Source organism: Thamnophis sirtalis, unplaced genomic scaffold (genome assembly GCF_051295495.1).
Source record: "Thamnophis sirtalis isolate CommonGarterSnake01/CBP01778 unplaced genomic scaffold, rThaSir2_p1.2 scaffold_7, whole genome shotgun sequence".
Lineage (NCBI taxonomy): Eukaryota > Metazoa > Chordata > Lepidosauria > Squamata > Natricidae > Thamnophis > Thamnophis sirtalis.
The window spans coordinates 43,036,405-43,054,826 of NW_028261387.1; the positions used below are offsets into that span (position 1 = coordinate 43,036,405).

The 18,422-nt window shown below is 39.7% G+C and overlaps 1 protein-coding gene across 2 annotated transcripts; it reads right to left on the minus strand.

Moving 5' to 3' along the window:
• Positions 1–9,519: 9,519 nt before the first annotated feature.
• Positions 9,520–15,407, minus strand: TMEM125 (transmembrane protein 125). 2 transcript variants are annotated; one of them, XM_014064225.2, is made up of 3 exons: positions 15,217–15,407; positions 12,623–12,942; positions 9,520–10,841 (listed from the first exon to the last, which is right to left on the minus strand). In XM_014064225.2, exon 3 carries the CDS (start codon positions 10,541–10,543, stop codon positions 9,872–9,874), a length of 672 nt encoding a protein of 223 aa, XP_013919700.1. In that variant the 5' UTR covers positions 10,544–10,841; positions 12,623–12,942; positions 15,217–15,407; the 3' UTR covers positions 9,520–9,871. The 2 variants fall into 2 exon arrangements, with proteins under 2 accessions (XP_013919700.1, XP_013919701.1); XM_014064226.2 differs by lacking the exon at positions 12,623–12,942.
• Between the last annotated feature and the right edge of the window lie 3,015 nt (positions 15,408–18,422).

The window sequence follows — 18,422 nt, forward strand, 5'->3', positions numbered from 1 at the left end:
CTGACAATTGTAGTTTTACTTTTGTCCTTATGATACTGCCCTTGCTTTATATTAAGGACAATAATTATACTATCTGTCTTGGTGTTGTCTATAAAGGGAGTCCTCAACTTACAACCATTCATTTAGTGAGCATTCAAAATTACAATGGCACTGAGCAAAAATGACTTATGTTCCTCGCTTTTATGACTGTCACAGCATCCCCACAATCATACAATCAAAATTCAGGTATGTGGCAATCCGCACATATTTTTAATGGCTGCAGCATCCCAGGGTCATGTGATCTCCATTATCAACCTTTCCCAATCAGCTTCTGCCAAGTGAAGTCAATGGGAGAGGCCAGATTCATTTAATGACAGCATGTTTCACTTAATTGCACTGATATGTTTAAGGACCATGGCAAGCAAGGTTCTAAAATTGGGTGTGACTCATCTAACAATCGCCTTGCTTGGAAATTCTGGCCTCAATTGTGGTTGTACGTCGAGAACTAGCTGCACCACAAAATATCCACCTTGCAAAAAACCAAGGAGAGCAAACAGAGTTAGGATCAGGGGTGAAATTCAGCAGGTTCTGACAGGTTCTGGAGAACTAGTAGTGGAAATTTTGAGTAGTTTGGAGAACGAGCAAATGCCACCTCTGGCTGGCCCCAGGAGTGGGGAGGGAATGGGGATTTTTGCAGTATCCTTCCCCTGCCACGCCCACAGAACTGGTAGTAAAAAAAAATTCACCACTGGTTCGGATGCTCATGACAGCATCATTCAGATACTGTGCTATGCTGACAATTACTACAACTAAAGTGTACAAGTGTTATTGCTTGACAATATACAGAAAAAAGAAAAATTCCCCTGGTTCAGTGGTGGTGTCCTACCAGTTCGGACCTGTTCAGCTGAACCAGTAGTAACTTGGCAGCTTGGGTGCTGCAACCGGCAGTGACCCAGGCATGCCACACCCCCAAACCAGTTCTCCCTTGCGCATGCCCCCAAACCAGTTCTCATCTTGTTTTTTGCTTCTGCGCATGTGCAGGGCAATTTTAGTTGCACTGCACATACGTGCACAGAGAGAACCGGCAGTAGTCTCTGCCAGAACCCACCCCTGCCCTGGTTGCCACTGTTGGTCATGTTAGAATATTGTAGTAGACATTAAACAACAACAAAAATGATGCAACTACAAGAAGACCAAGTATCTAATAGCCTAAAATCACTAGGTTTGTCTTCTGTGGATTGAGATGGAGGTGGTTTTATTGTCTTGTTATCTAATCATATTGCAAAGTGATAGTAACTGATAGTAGATTTGCTTGGTGTGTAGAGAGCGTGGGAATTCTGCAACATTCACTGTACATTCTCTTGTATGCAATATATATGTCTGAGTAAATTTTCCCATGCCTAGTTGGTAAGATCTAATTAAGCATCACCAATTTCTGTATGATGAAAAATCTGATAAAATGGATTTGTACAAAAAACTGCAGTATCTTTCTCATTAGTACCTCAGCTAATTTCTTTGTAGATCCAATGAAACATCCTTTTATAAGCCATTCTCTTGTCCTGTCAATTATAAATCCATTTTCAATACCATTTTTATCGTCAGATAAAATTTGTTCTACATCTTTCATTTTTTAAATAACATCTTTTAAAAAGTCTATCCATAGAGGTAAATATCTTTACTGACATTATTGATATTGCTGCTATTATTTCAGTATGATTATGTTTTGCAAAATTTTGTAGGCTTGTTAATCTTTCCTCTTTTGTTCCCTCTAGTGTCCAGTTTTTGAACTCATGAAATTGCTCATCTATGTGCGTTTATTTCAGATACTTTAAATTGTTATTTTTTATTATATTTATTGTTCGTGGTGGCCTAGTGATGAAGACATTCGCCTCCACCTTGGAAGGTTTGAGAGTTCAATCCTAGCAGGTTTTTCTCTTAGAGCGCAAAGAAAAAATATCTGGTATGGCATCAGGAAGGGAATCGGGTCAGTAACGCTCAGTTCCATCTAATTGCACCGAATCTACCTGAATTAAGGGATTATAGGGATGTTTATTATTTATTATTTACTAAATTTGTTTGTTACCCATCTTACCACAAGGAGACTATGGGTGGCTTACAATATTAAATTCTGAAGGTTATAATTACAATTTTCTTTTGTTTGGGTCTGAAGATACACTCATCAGCATTTTCCAACTTGTCATTTTGAAAGTCTCTTAACAGTTTAAAATAATTAAGGACCAATTCCTGAAAGTGAGAAAGTGAGGTTTGAGAATTTAATATCTCTTATGGTTGTGAAAAAAAATGGCTAATCCCATTATCTCCTGGCACTCATCCCAAAGGTAAGGTGACCAGACGTCCCGATTTTGGCGGGAGAGTCATGATTTCTAACAATTTGTCCCATGTACTGGGGCGCTTTAAAAAAGTCCCGATTTTCTGGCTTCATGTTGAAGGCCCAGTGGATTTGCTTAAGAAATCCTAACTGGGGCAAGACAAAACACACTCTGTCTAACCCTCTCTCTGTCTCAGTACTTTCATTGAAGATATTAAAACATTAAAGCAACAAAACGGACAGCCCCCCCCCTTTTTTACCTCCTTTTATAAGAAAAGATGACCCAGTACCATAGAGCTCCAGGAAATACTTTGGCTAGAGAAGGAAGGACTGTTTCTTCCTGGATTTCCCAGAGGGAGGGGCACGGAGGTTGGAGGTCGGCTCATATGGAAAAAATGGTGGCAAAGTTTCTTTGAAAAATATTTCCCTGGGACTAATAGTTTCACCATTTTAATTTGCTCAGTTCTTTGTATTAACATCTACATCATTCTGGATTGACTTGGAGTGCTTGCCTGCTGGTAAGTGAGCCGGGGGTTTTTCTTTTATTTTTTTAATGTATTTTAAAATAATATTTTATTTATTGTGCATAGGATTTTTTTAAATAGTTTTATTCTGTGTGGATTCTTTTTTTAAATTGTCTTAGACTATTTAAAAAAGATTCTATCCAAAATAAATTGAAGTGAAACCATTTTTAAAAATTCTATGCACAATACTTTGAAATATATTGTGCATAGAATTTTTAAAGATAGTTTTACTTCAATTTATTCTGTGTGGAATAGTTTGAAATGTTTTACTTCAATTTATTCTGTGTGGATTCTTTTTAAAAATTGTCTTAGTCTATTTAAAAAAATATTCTATCCAAAATACAAAATACCAGCTGCAGTTATTCACTTAACCTCCGTGCCCCTCACCTCCGGAAAATCCAGGAAGGAACACTCGCGATTTCTCTAGCCAATGTATTTCCTGGAGCTCTATGGTACTGGGTCAATTTTTCTTATAAAATGAGGAAAAAGGGCGTGTGTGTGTGTCCGTTTTCTTGCTTTAACGTTTTAATTATATCTTCAATGAAAGTACTGAGACAGAGAGAGAGGTTAGTTAGAGTGTCTTTTGTCTTGCCCCGGTTATGATTTCTTAAGCAAATCCACTGGGCCTTCAACATGAAGCCAGAAAATTGGGACTTTTTTAAAACGCCTGGGACACGGGACAAATTCTTAGAAATTGTAACTGTCCCGCTGAAATCGGGACATCTGGTCACCTTACCATAGACGCGAGATGCCTCTGTCGGACACAGCGGCGGGGATAGAGGAGGCGGGGGGCAGGCGGTAGAGCGTGGCGGCGGCGAGAAGCAGCGAGAAGGGACCAGGTAGGAGGTGTGGTCAGCAGCCACTGATGCCGGAGATGCTGCTGTGACTCTGTGAGACATGGCTGCTACTGTCACCGCTCGGTGGCTCCTCAGGGATGGTGAGAGAAGGGGCTCCGGCCGCCAGCGCCATCTCCTGCCCATCTTCCGGGACTCACCCAGCCTGGTGCGCAGCACTTTAAAGTACATGCCGCCACCCCAGCCCCAGGTCCCAATAATTGGCATTTTAAAGTGCCAATGCGCCTCCCGGGGCGGCAGCATGCACTTTAAAGTGCCAGTGCGCCTCCTGGCCATTCAGCAGCTCCCGCTGAATGGCCGGGGTGGCGGCATGCACTTTACAGGGCCAGCGCGCCTCCCGGCCATTCAGCAGGTCTCGCTGAATGGCCGGGGTGGCGGCATGCACTTTAAAGTGCCGGCGTGCCTTCTGGCCATTCAGCAGGTCCCGCTGAATGGCCGAGGTGTGCCCCGCCATAGACCGAAACACTTTATGGCCGGGGGTCGTGCTGGCACTTAAAAGTACATGCTGCCGTCCCGGCCATTCAGCGGATTCTGCTAAATGGCCGGAAGGCACACTGGCACTTTAAAGTGCATGCCGCCGCCCCGGCCATAGAGCAAGACACGTCCTGCTTTATGACTGGGAGGCGTGCTGGCAGTTTAAAGTGCATGCCGCCGCCCCGGCCATACAGCGGGACCTGCTGAGTGGCCGGAAGCCGGCATGTCCCGCTCTACGTGGCGGCATGGCTTTAAAAAATAAAAAAGTGCCAGCCCGCGCACCAGTAGAGGCGGGTAAAACACACACACACACAAATTACTTATAATAGTACAAATTACAATTACTTACAAATAATTTTGAATTCCTCCCCCCTGCCCCCTCCCTCCCACCCACATACCTTTTCCAGCTGTGTCAGAGGATTTCAACTCTCCTCTTGTCCGCCATGATGAAAATGTAAAAAAAAAAGGCAACTTAGGCAAGAGCTGCTGCTGCCAGAGCAGGAGGCAAGAGAACCACGGGCCTCCTTTACATAAGGAATTTTTTGCCTTTTAACCCTTGCTTAACTCTGAGCAAGGGTTAAAAGGCGAAAAATTCCTTATGCAAAGGAGGCACATAGTTCTCTCGCCTCCCCCTGCAGTTAGCTCTAAGCAGAGTCATCCACTGTAACTCTGGCAGCAACTACCTCTGCCTTTTTCCTTTTAATTTTCTTTTCTTTTCATCATGATAGTGGTGAGGTCCTGCCTCCCTTGACTGCACATCCCTGGGCAAGACATAAAGCGATATTTGGGTATAAGAGTGAACATGATACGGGGTCAAACTAGAAGATCTCCTGGGGGCCTCGTCTATCCCTTCTATCTCGTTATACATTTTCTAATCTTTAAGTCAGTTGGAGGTCTCACTTGCGAGTCAGACATAGAGCTCAACCACATAAGTCAGAATGAAACTAGTGCTTCCTTCATGCTTCTCTGCCTAGCAATAAGGAGCCTAGCCCATAGAAATGATTTAGCATATTTCCGTGTTAACTGTTTTGAGGAAGAACATGCTTCTCCCTAAGAACCTCGCTCAGACGTCAGATGTGGGTTTACACTGTCTGAGCCTTTTGGCCAAAATAAAGCTTCTCTTGATCTCGCAGTCCGGGTCTCCTGATTTTCTGCAACAATACCACATACAGATCTGTAGCTAGAGGACCCACCTCTTCCTTCTATTTCTTGGGAGACAGACCAATCTCACGAGAGATAGAATTTACCGGAAAATGATGTAAAAGCCCTGTTCATATATTCATAATATATCAAATTTAACACTGAAAGAATTACAGAGCTGTCAATAAACAGAATATAGCTCCCAGTAAATTAATTAACAAATCAACAAGAAAATATCATGGCCTGGTTAAACCACATGATGTTCTAGTCTCTTCAAAATTTGAAAAAAAGCTCTGGAAGAGATTGGATTCAAATGATCAGTGATTAATGTACAATATTGTTCTAAAAATATGTCTTCATATCCACTCTGTGTGGAATTGTACACAGGAATTGTACACAGTACCCTGGCCAGTACTGAGAAATAGGAAACCGTGCCACCTAACAGCACAACAGACAAAATAGGCAGTAAATCAAATGCATTTCCTGGCTTGTCTTGTGTTACCTATTTCTACAGAGATAGCAGCTTCTGAAGCAGAAGCCATTTTGCATATCCTCTGGCACTCCAACTTCTTGGAGATTTCAAACATTTATCAAATGCTGTCATGAAAGACATTAGTGTGACATTCGCCACAACTTTATTCACGCCTCTTTCAAGCTATGCTCTTAATTTTAAAAGGACCAACCTTTTTGGCAGCATAGAAAGCACCATTAGTGTCCATTTAATTAAAAACAATTTTAAAACACCAAAATGCAACAGCAAACGTGGGAGAAAAGAAAACAGTATCTCTTCTGGTGACATTGCGACTTCTCAACCATAGTAAAAAAAAAAAGATCATTTGCCACTTGGTTTAGAGCAAGAGTTTTTCAATCCCGGCAATATTTCAATGTATCTAAATTCTCAGAAATCTGAGAGTGGAAGTCTACAAACCTTAAGGTTACCGAATTTGAAAAAAATATTTTCAGTGTGAAATTTCAGCAGATGTAATTACCAAACAAACAAAATTTAGTGTGAAGGTTTGTGAACTCGGTAAATCAATAATTCGAAAAGCAAAAGTGTTTTGCAAATGAAGACATATTATGTTGTGCACAAGACTGCCTTATTTTCAGTAATACATGTAATACATTTTAAAAAAAACCTATTAATTAAAACAAGACTACATTGTTCCCCGAGCCAAAAGGCAGCTGACACTTCAAGGATCCCTGTGACAGCAATTTCAAGCCCGCTGAGAGCGACTCTTTTCTTTTCTTTCTACGTCTAAGAGCGCAAACGGAAGGACTGTAGAAAACTTGACGCCGATGACGTCATCCCACGGAAGTTTGTATTGGGATCTTTTTAAGAAACGACTGAGAAATATGTGGACGGGGTGGTTTTGTGACTTCGTGGCCGGCCGCCGCTTGCAAGAACTTCTGGCAGTCAGACAAATACAGAACAGATGCAGGTTGCAAAACTTCTGGATAACCACCTTAGAGTGGAGGGAGAAAAAGTGGGTCTGAAACATCTTTTCCCAGGCACTTTCCTCCAGCACGTCACTCACCCGGAAGGCACCTGGCTGGGGAAAACTGGGATAGATCGTTGCATATAATATTCTAACTCATGGCCTTCCTGTATTCTGCATCTGTTGTCCGTGTATGTACTTGCACCTGCAGACAATCAAAAGCAGACTTTTAGAGGATATGGCCACTTTAATGCTTAAGGGAGAGATGCTTTGTTTGCCCTAGCATGCTTTGCCAAGTGCCCTTTCAGTTGCTTTGCAAAGTCCTGTTTACTAATTTCAGATCCATTGCATCCTCTAAATTTCCTTCCATCAGGTATGGCAGAGATATTTCTCAGCACTTGCTGCCTGTGATCATATTAGTCAAAGATACCTGTAATTTAACTTGTAGGCTTTTGCAAGTCTAGCTTATGGCGACTATGGTTAAACTTAGCTCCTCTACAACATGTGCATCCCACGTTCTTTGGATCTGAAACCAGAAAGAAATTAGGCTTTTAGGATGTTTACTAGTTTTCCAGCTGGAGAGGGAGAGAGAGAGACCATATTAATTTGACAGTAAGATGAACATGCTGGCTAAAGGATGGAGATATGCTTCCTCCTCTCAATTATATAAATCTTTTTATTCTAGAATTAGGCTTCAATATTGTCTGAAATTAAAATTATGAATTTAAAGAAACTGGAAAGAGTTTACATTAAAATCCTAAAAAGTCCCAAATGTCTAGCAGACATAGAAAACCTCGCTTAGAGCTACTCTGTTGGAAAGGTAAAAAGGGAAATTAGTTGACATAACATGCATCAGAGTGCTTTTAATTTTATATTCTTCCCACTAAATTCAGTGGAGCTAACACCCAAGCAATTGTAGAAAGCATTAATGAACTTTTTGAACTTTTAATGTTTCTAGCAAGAAAAAATGCATATTCTCGGGTTTTTCACATGTTTTGTTAAGATGCAAAGTAAGGATAATTTTGATGCCATAAATATAAGGAAATTAATTGGCTATTCAACTCCAGTGAACTTTTGAAATTGGAATGGTTGTTTCACAGTTTAATAGCTCACAACTATAGCCATGTTTCTTGAAGCCGGGTGAATAGATCCTGGGTTATGGTTGTAGAATGATACTTTGTAAAGTAGAAGCCACAGAAATGGTGGGAATAGCAGCAGATTCCTCCACATGTTTTTTCATTTAAATTCCAGTGGAAATTGCTATAACATCTGAGGATGAGTGAATAAGCTTGTATGTGAGAACTAAGTTTTAGTAATATGGTAATTGGATGTAAGCTATCCATAGGTAGATGGGTGCCTGGTGAAGCAACAAGCTGTTACATTATCTTATTTAATTTTGATTTTCAAGATACATATATGAACCAAATTACATTTCAAAAGGGCTTAGAAGCTACATAAAACAATAAAACAACATATTTTTTTCTTCCAGATCCAGTATTGTAGAAAGTGCTAAAATCATAGAAATGTAGCTATATTGTACTTTAGTTGAGATAAAAGGACCCCCTATTGCTGCAAGCATCCTCACGTTTCTTAAACAGCATATCATTCCATTCATCTCCTTTTGCACATATGATGCAAATCAAAAGTTCATAAGGTAGTCCTCAATTTATGACTATAATAGAGTGCAAAATTTATATTGTTGTGATTTATATTATTAAGTGAGACATTTGTTAAGTGACTTTTTTCCCCATTTTGCAACCTTTCTTGGCAAGTTGTTAAGTGAAGCACTGCAGTTTTTAAGTTAGTAATGTCCTTCATCTGCTTCCCCATTGCCTTTGCTTGTTAGGAGGTCACACATTGATCACATGACCCTGGGACATGGCAACCATCATAAATATGAACCGATTGTTAAGCATCTGAATTTTGATTACCTGACCATGGGGATACTGCAATGGTTGTAAGTAAAAAAATGACCATGTCACTGTTTTCAGTGCTGTTATAACTTTGAACAGTCACTAAATGAACTGTTGTAAGTTGAGGACTACCTGTAGAGTACAATGTAAGTAAACTTTACTGACTTTGCTATTTTACTGCTGAGAAAGCTGGCATTGCAGGAAAGGACAGATGTTTATTACAAAACTCCTCATCTGCAGATGCTGTACATCTATTTTGCTCTTTGTCAGGAGCAAGATGTTTCTTGAAATAATCAGACCTAGGGACTTCCATTATAAAGCTAAACGAAATATTATTTCTTCATACACCAGCATATCTATACCACTTTTGTTTTCCATATATATTGTATGAATTGATTCACACAGAATGCTTCTCCTGTAAACTTTCTTTTATAATACTACTAATAAACATTCATGAAATTTACATGCCACCTGACTCCCAGTGACTGGGTGACTTTATCTTGTTTACAAACTGGAGAACACCAAAATCTTAAGACTGGAAAATATTATTCCTATCCTCTATTTTCTGTCAAGTACCATTAGTCTGTGGTAAGGTAGACGTCCAATAAATTTAATAAATAGTAAATAAATAATAATGGCAAGTTGCAGAATTGCCATCTCTGGGTTACAAAATTTGGGATTGCTAGAAGATAGCAAAAAGAAACATACAAATATAACTTATTGCTATCCTCTTGTGATCACCTGGAAAAAAGTGGTATAGTAATGCCTCAGAAAACAACATTAGATTGAAATAGATTTTCAGTGGAATCGCTGAGAGAGAGAGAGAGAGAGAGGGAGGGAGGGAGGGAGGGAGGGAGGGAGGGAGGAGAGAGAGAGAGAGAGAGAGAGAGAGAGAGAGAGAGAGAGAGAGAGAGAGAGAGAGAGAGAGAGAGCTGCTTATCTGCGTTTTCAAGTTGCCTTAGTTACTTAGGATAACCACAGTCCCAGTTGAGAGTGATGGCCATTTGTTTTCCTTCATTTACACTTCTTTTGAATCTCCCGGTGCTCCAAAGCAAACGTCTTACCAAGAAGCTAGGCCTCATTACTGACTGAGAATAAATGCTCTGTGGTGAAAAGTTCATCACATTGCTGAGTTTGGGTCAGACGACATATAGAGCAAATCCAACCTTAAAGTCAGAGTAATCTCAGAGTCAATGGCAGTCACCTATTATGTCCTTGATGGCTAAATTAAGTTTGCCATACTGGAGGTAGGAGGAAATTGCTGACTGGCCGAAATATGTCCTGATACAGTGAAAATGGCACTGTTGTTTTGAGCCCCCTGGTTTTGACGAGTTGCTGTGCGGCAGGAAGTCCATGTTAAATAGAACAACAGGCTGAAGAGAATAATTGCTCCAGCGGCTGTGAGCACAATGCCACTGATAAACATGCTGGCAAAGGGGCGTGGGGTTGTGGGGTTAGTGCTGACACTGGTGGTAGAGAGGGCTGTGAGCACTGTGCCACACACCAGCAGCACCAAGGCTGTCAGCAGAAGCACGGCGCAGTCCGAGGAGCCACCGCTCTTCAGCAACTCCACCTGTTCCCGTCTGCGAATGCAGTTCATGTCCTGGATGGCAGAGCTCAACAGCTGCTTCAGTAGTACCAAGAGTGCCAGCAGACAGAGTGTTGTGCCCACTGCCAGCCTCCACTCTCCAGAGCGACTGCTAGTACTGTACAGTAGGGCAATACCACCCACCCCACAGGCCAGGATCAAGGCCACTGCTACTCCGTAGCAAATAAGGGACTTCTTGGGCTCCTGGAACCACCATAGCTCCACATGTTCTTCCAGGATGTTCCTCTGGATGCGGCTGGCATGAGCTGGGAGCCTGGGTTCATTCAGGTGCTCCATTTCTGCCATGGTGGATGCTGAACCGGCTCATACACAGCACCAATGGGCCACAGGAACTGTGCTTTCAGCTGATCTGGAGGATGGCAGCAAGGAGGAGGGTGGGTGCTTGTCACATTTTCCCAGGGATAGAGGCAATGAACCTTTATTTGGTTCCTATCCAAATCACATTTATTTTTTCCTTTTTGGGAGGAAATGGTTGAGAGTTTAACAGCAGAAATGGAAGACTCCTCTGGCTGAGGCTGAGGCTAAAACCTGCTTCAGCGTTTTTCCAGCTCCCTTCTGAGCACGCCCAGATCCTGCCAGTTATCTGTAAAGGAAACAGTGATAAAATATGAAAAGAGCTTTCTCTCTGAAAAGTGAAAAGAGTGATGAGGACCACTCTCCATGGGGTCAAGTAGGGTTCATGCAAGTCAAATCAGTTTTTTTATGGGCCAGGTTATATTCTTCCATGTCTGGGAAAGTTGAATCACAAGTTTTCCTTGTGGCAAAATGTTTGTGCCAGGAAAAGCAAGAACATCTAATAATAAGTAACTTATAACTGATACTTGCCCCTATGAAACTTTTGGATGTATTTTCTCGTTTACACAGTTTCAATAATTTATAGCAAAATATAAGCATGCAAAAAAATGCTTCTCCGATTTCTAGTCTCAGGTTTTAATGCTATTTTAGTAACACCCCCACCTCTATAAATTCGACAATCATTTTAAAAATACTTATAATCTCTTCTTTAAGAAAAGGTGGGTTTGATATTCTCAGGCTGCCAAACTTGGCTCTTTGTAGTAGCTTTTGTCTTGATGGGAGGCAAAGAGAAATTATATTTGCTTCAAGCATGTCTCATGACATCAGAATGATAGAGGTTGAAAGAGGGGGAGTTTTCCAGTGAGAAAAGGCAAAAACAGGTTCTATATTGAAATCCAGTTTACATCATGTTGGGGTTAGCTTTGCATTTGTTAAAAATATTAAGAATATACAATAGCCTTTTCTTTTACAGATATATTTTTCATAAAATTATTAGAGTAATTATTCTGATCCTAGGGCTCATCCTCATGTCCCTCTAATTACAGTACAAAGATGGTTCTCTAATGATTATTAAAGGACACCCTCTCATGACATCACTTCTGTCTTTTCTCCAGCCCACTGCAAGGCACATCTTTAGTTGTTCTACTGGCAAGGCAGTATTTTCCATCTTTTTTTCAACATGTTTTGCCTCTACAATGTAAAATACCTTGGTGCAATTCCTAAAACATTTCAGACTGCACATTAAAACAGTATAAAATTAGTTCTGAGTATCACAAAATCAAAACAGCAGATTAAAACACAATCATAGTATCAAGGCCTCACAATTGTTTCAATAAAATGAGATAAGCATGATTAAATTTTATCTACTAACACATTTGTGAAATATTACCCCAGAAGAGCAAGCGGAAGACATGCAATGTGCTGTTTAGGTACAAAGTTCTGTTAATTGCAGGAAAAAAGATACGTCCCATGAGAGCATCTTAATATTTTGGGGGGGGAAGGCAAAAACAGATTAGGAAAGATATAATGCAAAAAATACCAGAATTGCTTCTGTTGAAGCAATAGCTCACCCTTATTCTGTAGTTTTGTAAATCTGATGAATCTAGAGTTATAATGATTATGTGAATAAAGACAACATCAAAAGGAATACCTATACAATATAAATTGAATGACCTGGATTAAAATATGCAGTAGAAACTGACATATTTTGATTGAGAACGGTTGAGAATAGATTGATAAATATAAATAGCAGAAACATTTTGTATCAAAATAGAATTAGTGGTCATCCAACAAAACTGAAATGTGATTTTAAAACAAGATGAATTGTCTTATAAAGCACGTACTAAATACAGAGTTAGAGGAATGGAGGGAATATCCATAGCTACTGTAAAAATACTTAGACTGGAAACAGTTGTTGACTAGTCACATCAATTTCCTTGGCTATTACACACCTCCTTAGTATTTGATTATAAAGTTTACATTGGTCTAATCCAGAAATGTTGCACACATGCCTAGTAAAGAAGCTTCTTCCATGCAGGCCCTCAAGGACTGGTCTAAATTTCTTGTTACCTTCAGTGTGCTCTTGTTATGACATCTTAGTTCCAGGATGCTGGGTCAGTGATTCCTTGCCTTTCAAGAATTCTACTCATAGGTGTTGCAGTCTTAGGTATGTCTTCAACAGGTTGGCTCTTCTTTGGCATAAGACTATTCATGTCATGCACCAATTCTTAGGCTCTTGGTACAAGTCTTCATTTTAGTAGCATTTGCATCTTGTACTAGCAAAAGCTGATGATTGAAGCAGAGATCCCACACAATAAGAAAGCTTCTTTCACTGTTCCAGTCTCACATGGTCCCTCATCAGCATCTGCCTCTTGTCACCAACTGGTTCTCTGTGTGGTGAGACAATAGAAGCTTGCATCTAAGCTGTCTTAACCCTTGATACACACTTTTTCTCCAAGAGCGATTGAGACCTGGACTTATTATTAGCTTCTTTTCTTCATCCCCAGTTTAAGGTACAAATAATAGGATTTAATTTTTCTAACAGCATTTAACTGTTTCATACTACTTTGCTCTTCTGGTTCCCCCCCCCCCCCCACACACACACACTTTAGATATTCTGGAAATTAGGCAGGAATCTAGGTAGAAAGTGGATGCTGAATATCTGAACAGTATTTAGGAAAAATAGTAAAATATTTCTGGTACCCTATTCTCAAGATGGTGATTCCTCACTGATCCATTTTAAAATCTTTTCAATATTTTTCAATATTTAATAGGGAATTTAGATTATCTGGCTTAAATGGCTTTAAATTTTCTGGATTTAAATTTAGAATTTTCTACAGTCTTCCTCTGTAGAATATCAAAAGTATCTCAGACTAGAAAATGAAATTATTTTCACAGACAAATATGATAATTATTACACCTGGATGGCCTTCGTATTTTGAGGCCTACTTATTTTGCTGAGCTCTGAAACCAGAAAGTCTCTTTGTTTAAAAAATTACAGTACAGTGTGAAATCTAAGTTCAGAATCTGAATATGTTCAGGAGAAGCTCCTGAAATGTACTGTCTGGCATAAAACCCTTTACATTCTTTACTGAGGCTTAAAAGCAATCTATTTACAATACTGTTTTTCTTGGTTTTTTTTCTTCCTGCTTCCCTTGTATTTGTCTGCAGATGAAATGGACAGACAAGATATAACACTGCCCACCTGTCCTTGAAAATAAACCTCTGCCAGCCTGGTATTCAAGCGATATATTGAGTTACTACAACTTCTATGTTTCTCTGTATCAAAATTGTCCCTCAACATATCTCCAAGTCAGAGAAAGTTGGCATTTCAAATAAACCCTGATTAGTTTAATATCTTCTTAATCAAAAATTGCAGATAGAGCGTGTTAGTGATTTGGCTCAGGACTAAAATTATTGCCCTTTTTTTTGTATTTTAGCAGATCTTAGCTGTCAAATTAAGTAAGATATTAAGTAAGATAGAAAAAGTAACTTCATATGTTAGCAATACATAGGGCATTGGCATCAAAGCAATGGGGTGGTCATTTATAAAACCACTGGTAGTCAAAGGCCACAATTAATGCATTTTTTAAAATCAGAAAGATGTGTTTGAGAATAATTATGTATGGAGATCTAACAGCAGATAATGGTTTTAGAGGATATTTAGTACAGCACATAAGAATGAAAGAATTATAATTAATCCTCCCCCACCGCTTCTCAAATAAGAGATCTCATTTATCCCAGGCAATTGTTTAATAATTTAATCAGAGGCTACTGGAGGTGTCCCTTGCAGAAGCAGTGAGCAGAAAAGAGGAGGCTTCTGATCCAGACACAGCCTGACAGCATCAGCTCAAACCCTCCCCTCCAACCGGCATAGAATATGAGATCACTGTTAAAACTACAGGGAGATCAGGCCTATTTAAGGCAGATTGCTAGCTAAGACAAATGATTGGAAAAGCCAAAGTACTAAATCTAGTACTAAATCACTGGAAGGTGGATCAAGATAGAAGGTAAATCTCTCCCGCACCCCAAACGCCCCTAAATCTCTTTCTGCTACTGTGATTGAAGCTTGAATTCTTGAAAAACAAACAATTGAACCCTGTGGATGTTAAATTATGAGTACAGTTTTATCATGAAATCCATATCCCTGGCTCCATCCACTTCATTTAAATAGTGCAAAAGAATTAAATGCCTAAGACTGTGTATGGATGGTGCTTACTAGTTTGAGACAATGTTTGCTATGTTTGCAGGAGTGTCTGTAGCTAGGAGAAGTTAGCACCTAGCTTGGCTTTAGCTATTCAGCATTAACCCATATGGGAAAAGACTTGTCCTGCTCACCATTTCCAACTGTTAGTGATTGAAACTACTAAGTAAGGAAACCTAGAAAGGATGGTTGTAAGACTTAAAAAGTATGCCAATTCCACCACCTTCTTTGTGATCTCCTGAAGTTTAAATGAAAGTAAAAGATAAACAGAAATACATGGCAATTCATAGGGAAATAAATCTGCCTATACTGTATGTTGGTTATAGTATAGCTGAAGAAGGAATATGTCTGAGTGTACAGTATAATAATCCTCTGAAAAGAAAGGCAGTTTCTTGACCAAAAAGAGAAAAGATAGCATGGCATGGAGACACAGATATTTCTTGGGATGGGCTTCACTTACCTACAGCTGATTAATCACCCAAGATGCTGTTGCCAGAATCTTTTCCTGGGCCGTGTTCTTGGGTTTCCTAGGATCTTTGTGCCATATTCCTCTTCCATTGTGGTTGCTTAAGGGTCAGTTTTTAGAGTATGGTCCAAAGATAACATTGAAACTTGCTTTCTTCACTCTCTGCCTGCATATGCCTATCAAGTAACAGGTGCTAATTCCACCTCCCTCCTCCGTCTAACACCAGATGCTTCATCTGATAGGCTTACAACAGTCACTGACCTTTGCCCAGGCAGGTACATTCTCTAGCAGGGTGGAGTTGGACAGACAACCTGTTGTCCTTGGAAACATTCCAGCCTGATGACGGTGTGTGCACACGTGGGAAGAGGAAATAAGGCCGGTGAAACCAAAAAAGAAGGATGCACATTACAGGTAGAGGTAAACAGTACAGGATGATTGAGTTTGATGGCTTCTTGCAAAACAATTGGTTTTTTTCTTCTTCAAGGAACCTCACGGGGCAGTAAGGAAATGGTACAGATTAGCATCATCTTTTGTTTCTTTTTGGAAATTGGGAACTTTTGGCAGGTTTCTTTAGAGTAGGAATGGCTCTTGAGTCCTAACAGGAAGTAAAAAAAATCTATCAAATCTGTTTGGGGAGTGAACATATTAATTGAACAGATCACCGATGAACCTTACAAAGACTAGAACAGCATGCAATGTCATTAGAAAGTCTATATAGACTGTAGCAGAAACATTGGCTAATTGGGCTGGATTTGGGGGTCTGTTAAAATGCTATCTGTCCAGTTGGCAGAAAGCTACCAGTGTAACATTTTCTGTCTCCATTGCCGGTATGTATTCTGCACTGATTGTCTGTTTTAGCTGGAAGTCAAATAGTGGTGCCCTAATTTTATGCCTGCAGGTTGATTTTAAAAAGTAATTGGTAAAACCTTCTTTATGGCTTTGCTGCAGAGGTGTTATTCAGCAGGTTCTGGAGAACCGGTAGTAGAAATTTTGAGTAGTTCGGAGAACCGGTAAATACCACCTCTGACTGGTCCTCCCCCACCCCCCATTCTCTGCCTCCTGAGTCCCAGCTGTTTGTGAGGAAATTGGGAGTTTGGAGTAACCTTCCCCTGCCACACCCACAAAGCCATGCCCACCAAGTCATGGTAGTAAAAAAAAATTGAATCTCACTACTGCTTTGCTGCCCTCTGACTTTTCACCAACCAGCAGCAGCCAATCATGGCAGTGATGAGAAGATGGGGCTGGGACAGGTGGCAAGTTAACAAGTGGCTTGCCCTGTCTCTCCTGTTTTGATATATATGCTACAGAAGGAAGGTGCCAAGTGCATCTGTTCAGTGGGCTTCTGGAAATGCTGACTTTTAACAAATAAACAAATAAAAATAACTCATGCCCTCTGCAGGAGGGCTTTGGTCTGTTTTCCAAAACTTGTTCCTTTGCAAATCTGAATATGGCAATGGCCCAAAGCTGTGTCCAATTCTCATGGACATAAGAAGTGGGGAAACCCAGAAGGTGGTGGTAGAGTGGGCCCAGTAACTGGCAGGCATGTCCCCAGATCAGCCTGAGCTGGCTACTAGCCCTTAATTGATCCCATCTCCCTATTATTTCTGACTCCTTTGCCAACAGAATGGTTGGTGAAGCACATCATATTTTAAGCACTTTGAGACAATTGTGGGTTGCTATTACTTTAAGAGGAAACTATTACTTTAGCAATGGGATAGCTTACACCTGCCTCACACAAAGACTGAGGACAATAGGAAAGAATATAATGGGGATATGGTAGGAAAAAATATCAGGCAAATTGGTCCCATGGTTAGATTCAAGTTGGGAAATACCTTCTGAAGAGCATTCAACAAAGTTGGTAGATCTCATATCTCTTTATTCTGATGGCATATTCTGATAGGCAAATGACAGGGAAAGTGTTGAAACTGAAGTTTAACTTGTCTGGGAAATTTTCACTACCGGTAGTTTCTTTCATAGCATTTCTAAACTAAGGCAAACTCTTGGATGTTTTCTGATTCCGTATCTTGATTTCTTGTTTGTGATTTGCAGCAGCATATTTCCCTCCAAATGACAGTAGGGTTCTTTGATACAAGCACATAGAAGTTTTGGCATCTTGTTAAGTTCCTCCTGCAATCTAACTCTTTTCTAGCTGATATAATTATTAGTTTGATGAATATACTATAACTGAAGTTTCAAAGTCCAATTTAACTGATAGTGACTTCCTGCACATAATTATGAAGTTTTCTTGGCAATAATGCTGAGGTTGGCCGCCATAATTTCTTGTCAGCTTAATAACATATTCCCTCAGTAATTTTGTGGTATTGTTTTCACCACAAAGATTATGCTTTAAATCCTTTTTAGCTACCTCTCTCTTGAATGTTCTTGTTTAAATTACAATATGTTTCAGCAGGATATATTGATATTTAGCTTACATTGATTTCTGTTTAAAATGTAACTGTTATTACGATAATACTGACAATATGAAGTGTACATTGTGTGCTCAGTAATGGGAGTTACGTTCCATATACCATGGATACAAAACAATACTACCACCTGTTCATGTAGAGAAAACTTCCTTTTGTGACATTGACATGCCTTGCGCACAAAGATTTGTTATTTTACCTTGGAATCTCAAGCAGAATTGTACATTTTGCAACAAATTTTATGAAGTCCACATTACAATTAAGCAGCAAGTCCATAAATATCTCCTATTTGAGGAGGATCTTAGATTTCCTCTTTACAAGTTGTATATGCACATGTAAAGACATGTGGTACTGAGAGAATGTCTCACCTAAGGGCAACACCACAATTTGATGAAGCCAAAACTAAGCTATTTTAATATAAGCTATCAGAGGAGAATAATTAGCTAGTAATTATCAATGATAAATTACATCCTCTTTCATTGCAGGAAATGATGATAGATGTACAGAGGAACGCTGAATATGAATGATGTCATTTGTAAGATGTTATAAAGAACTGTGACCAAGATCTTTCTTTATAAGGTCCTTTAGCTGGACTGGAACTCAATCTTCTGGTTTTTAGACCAGCATATTAACCAAACTGGCTTTACAGTGGAAGCATTTCACTGATACCCATAGACCATAATACTCCAAGCATTTTTTCAAATGTGCAAAATAAAAAATCAGCATGTAAGCTATGACAGAAAGTCAAGCAATAAAAACCTAACACTTACAGGAAGA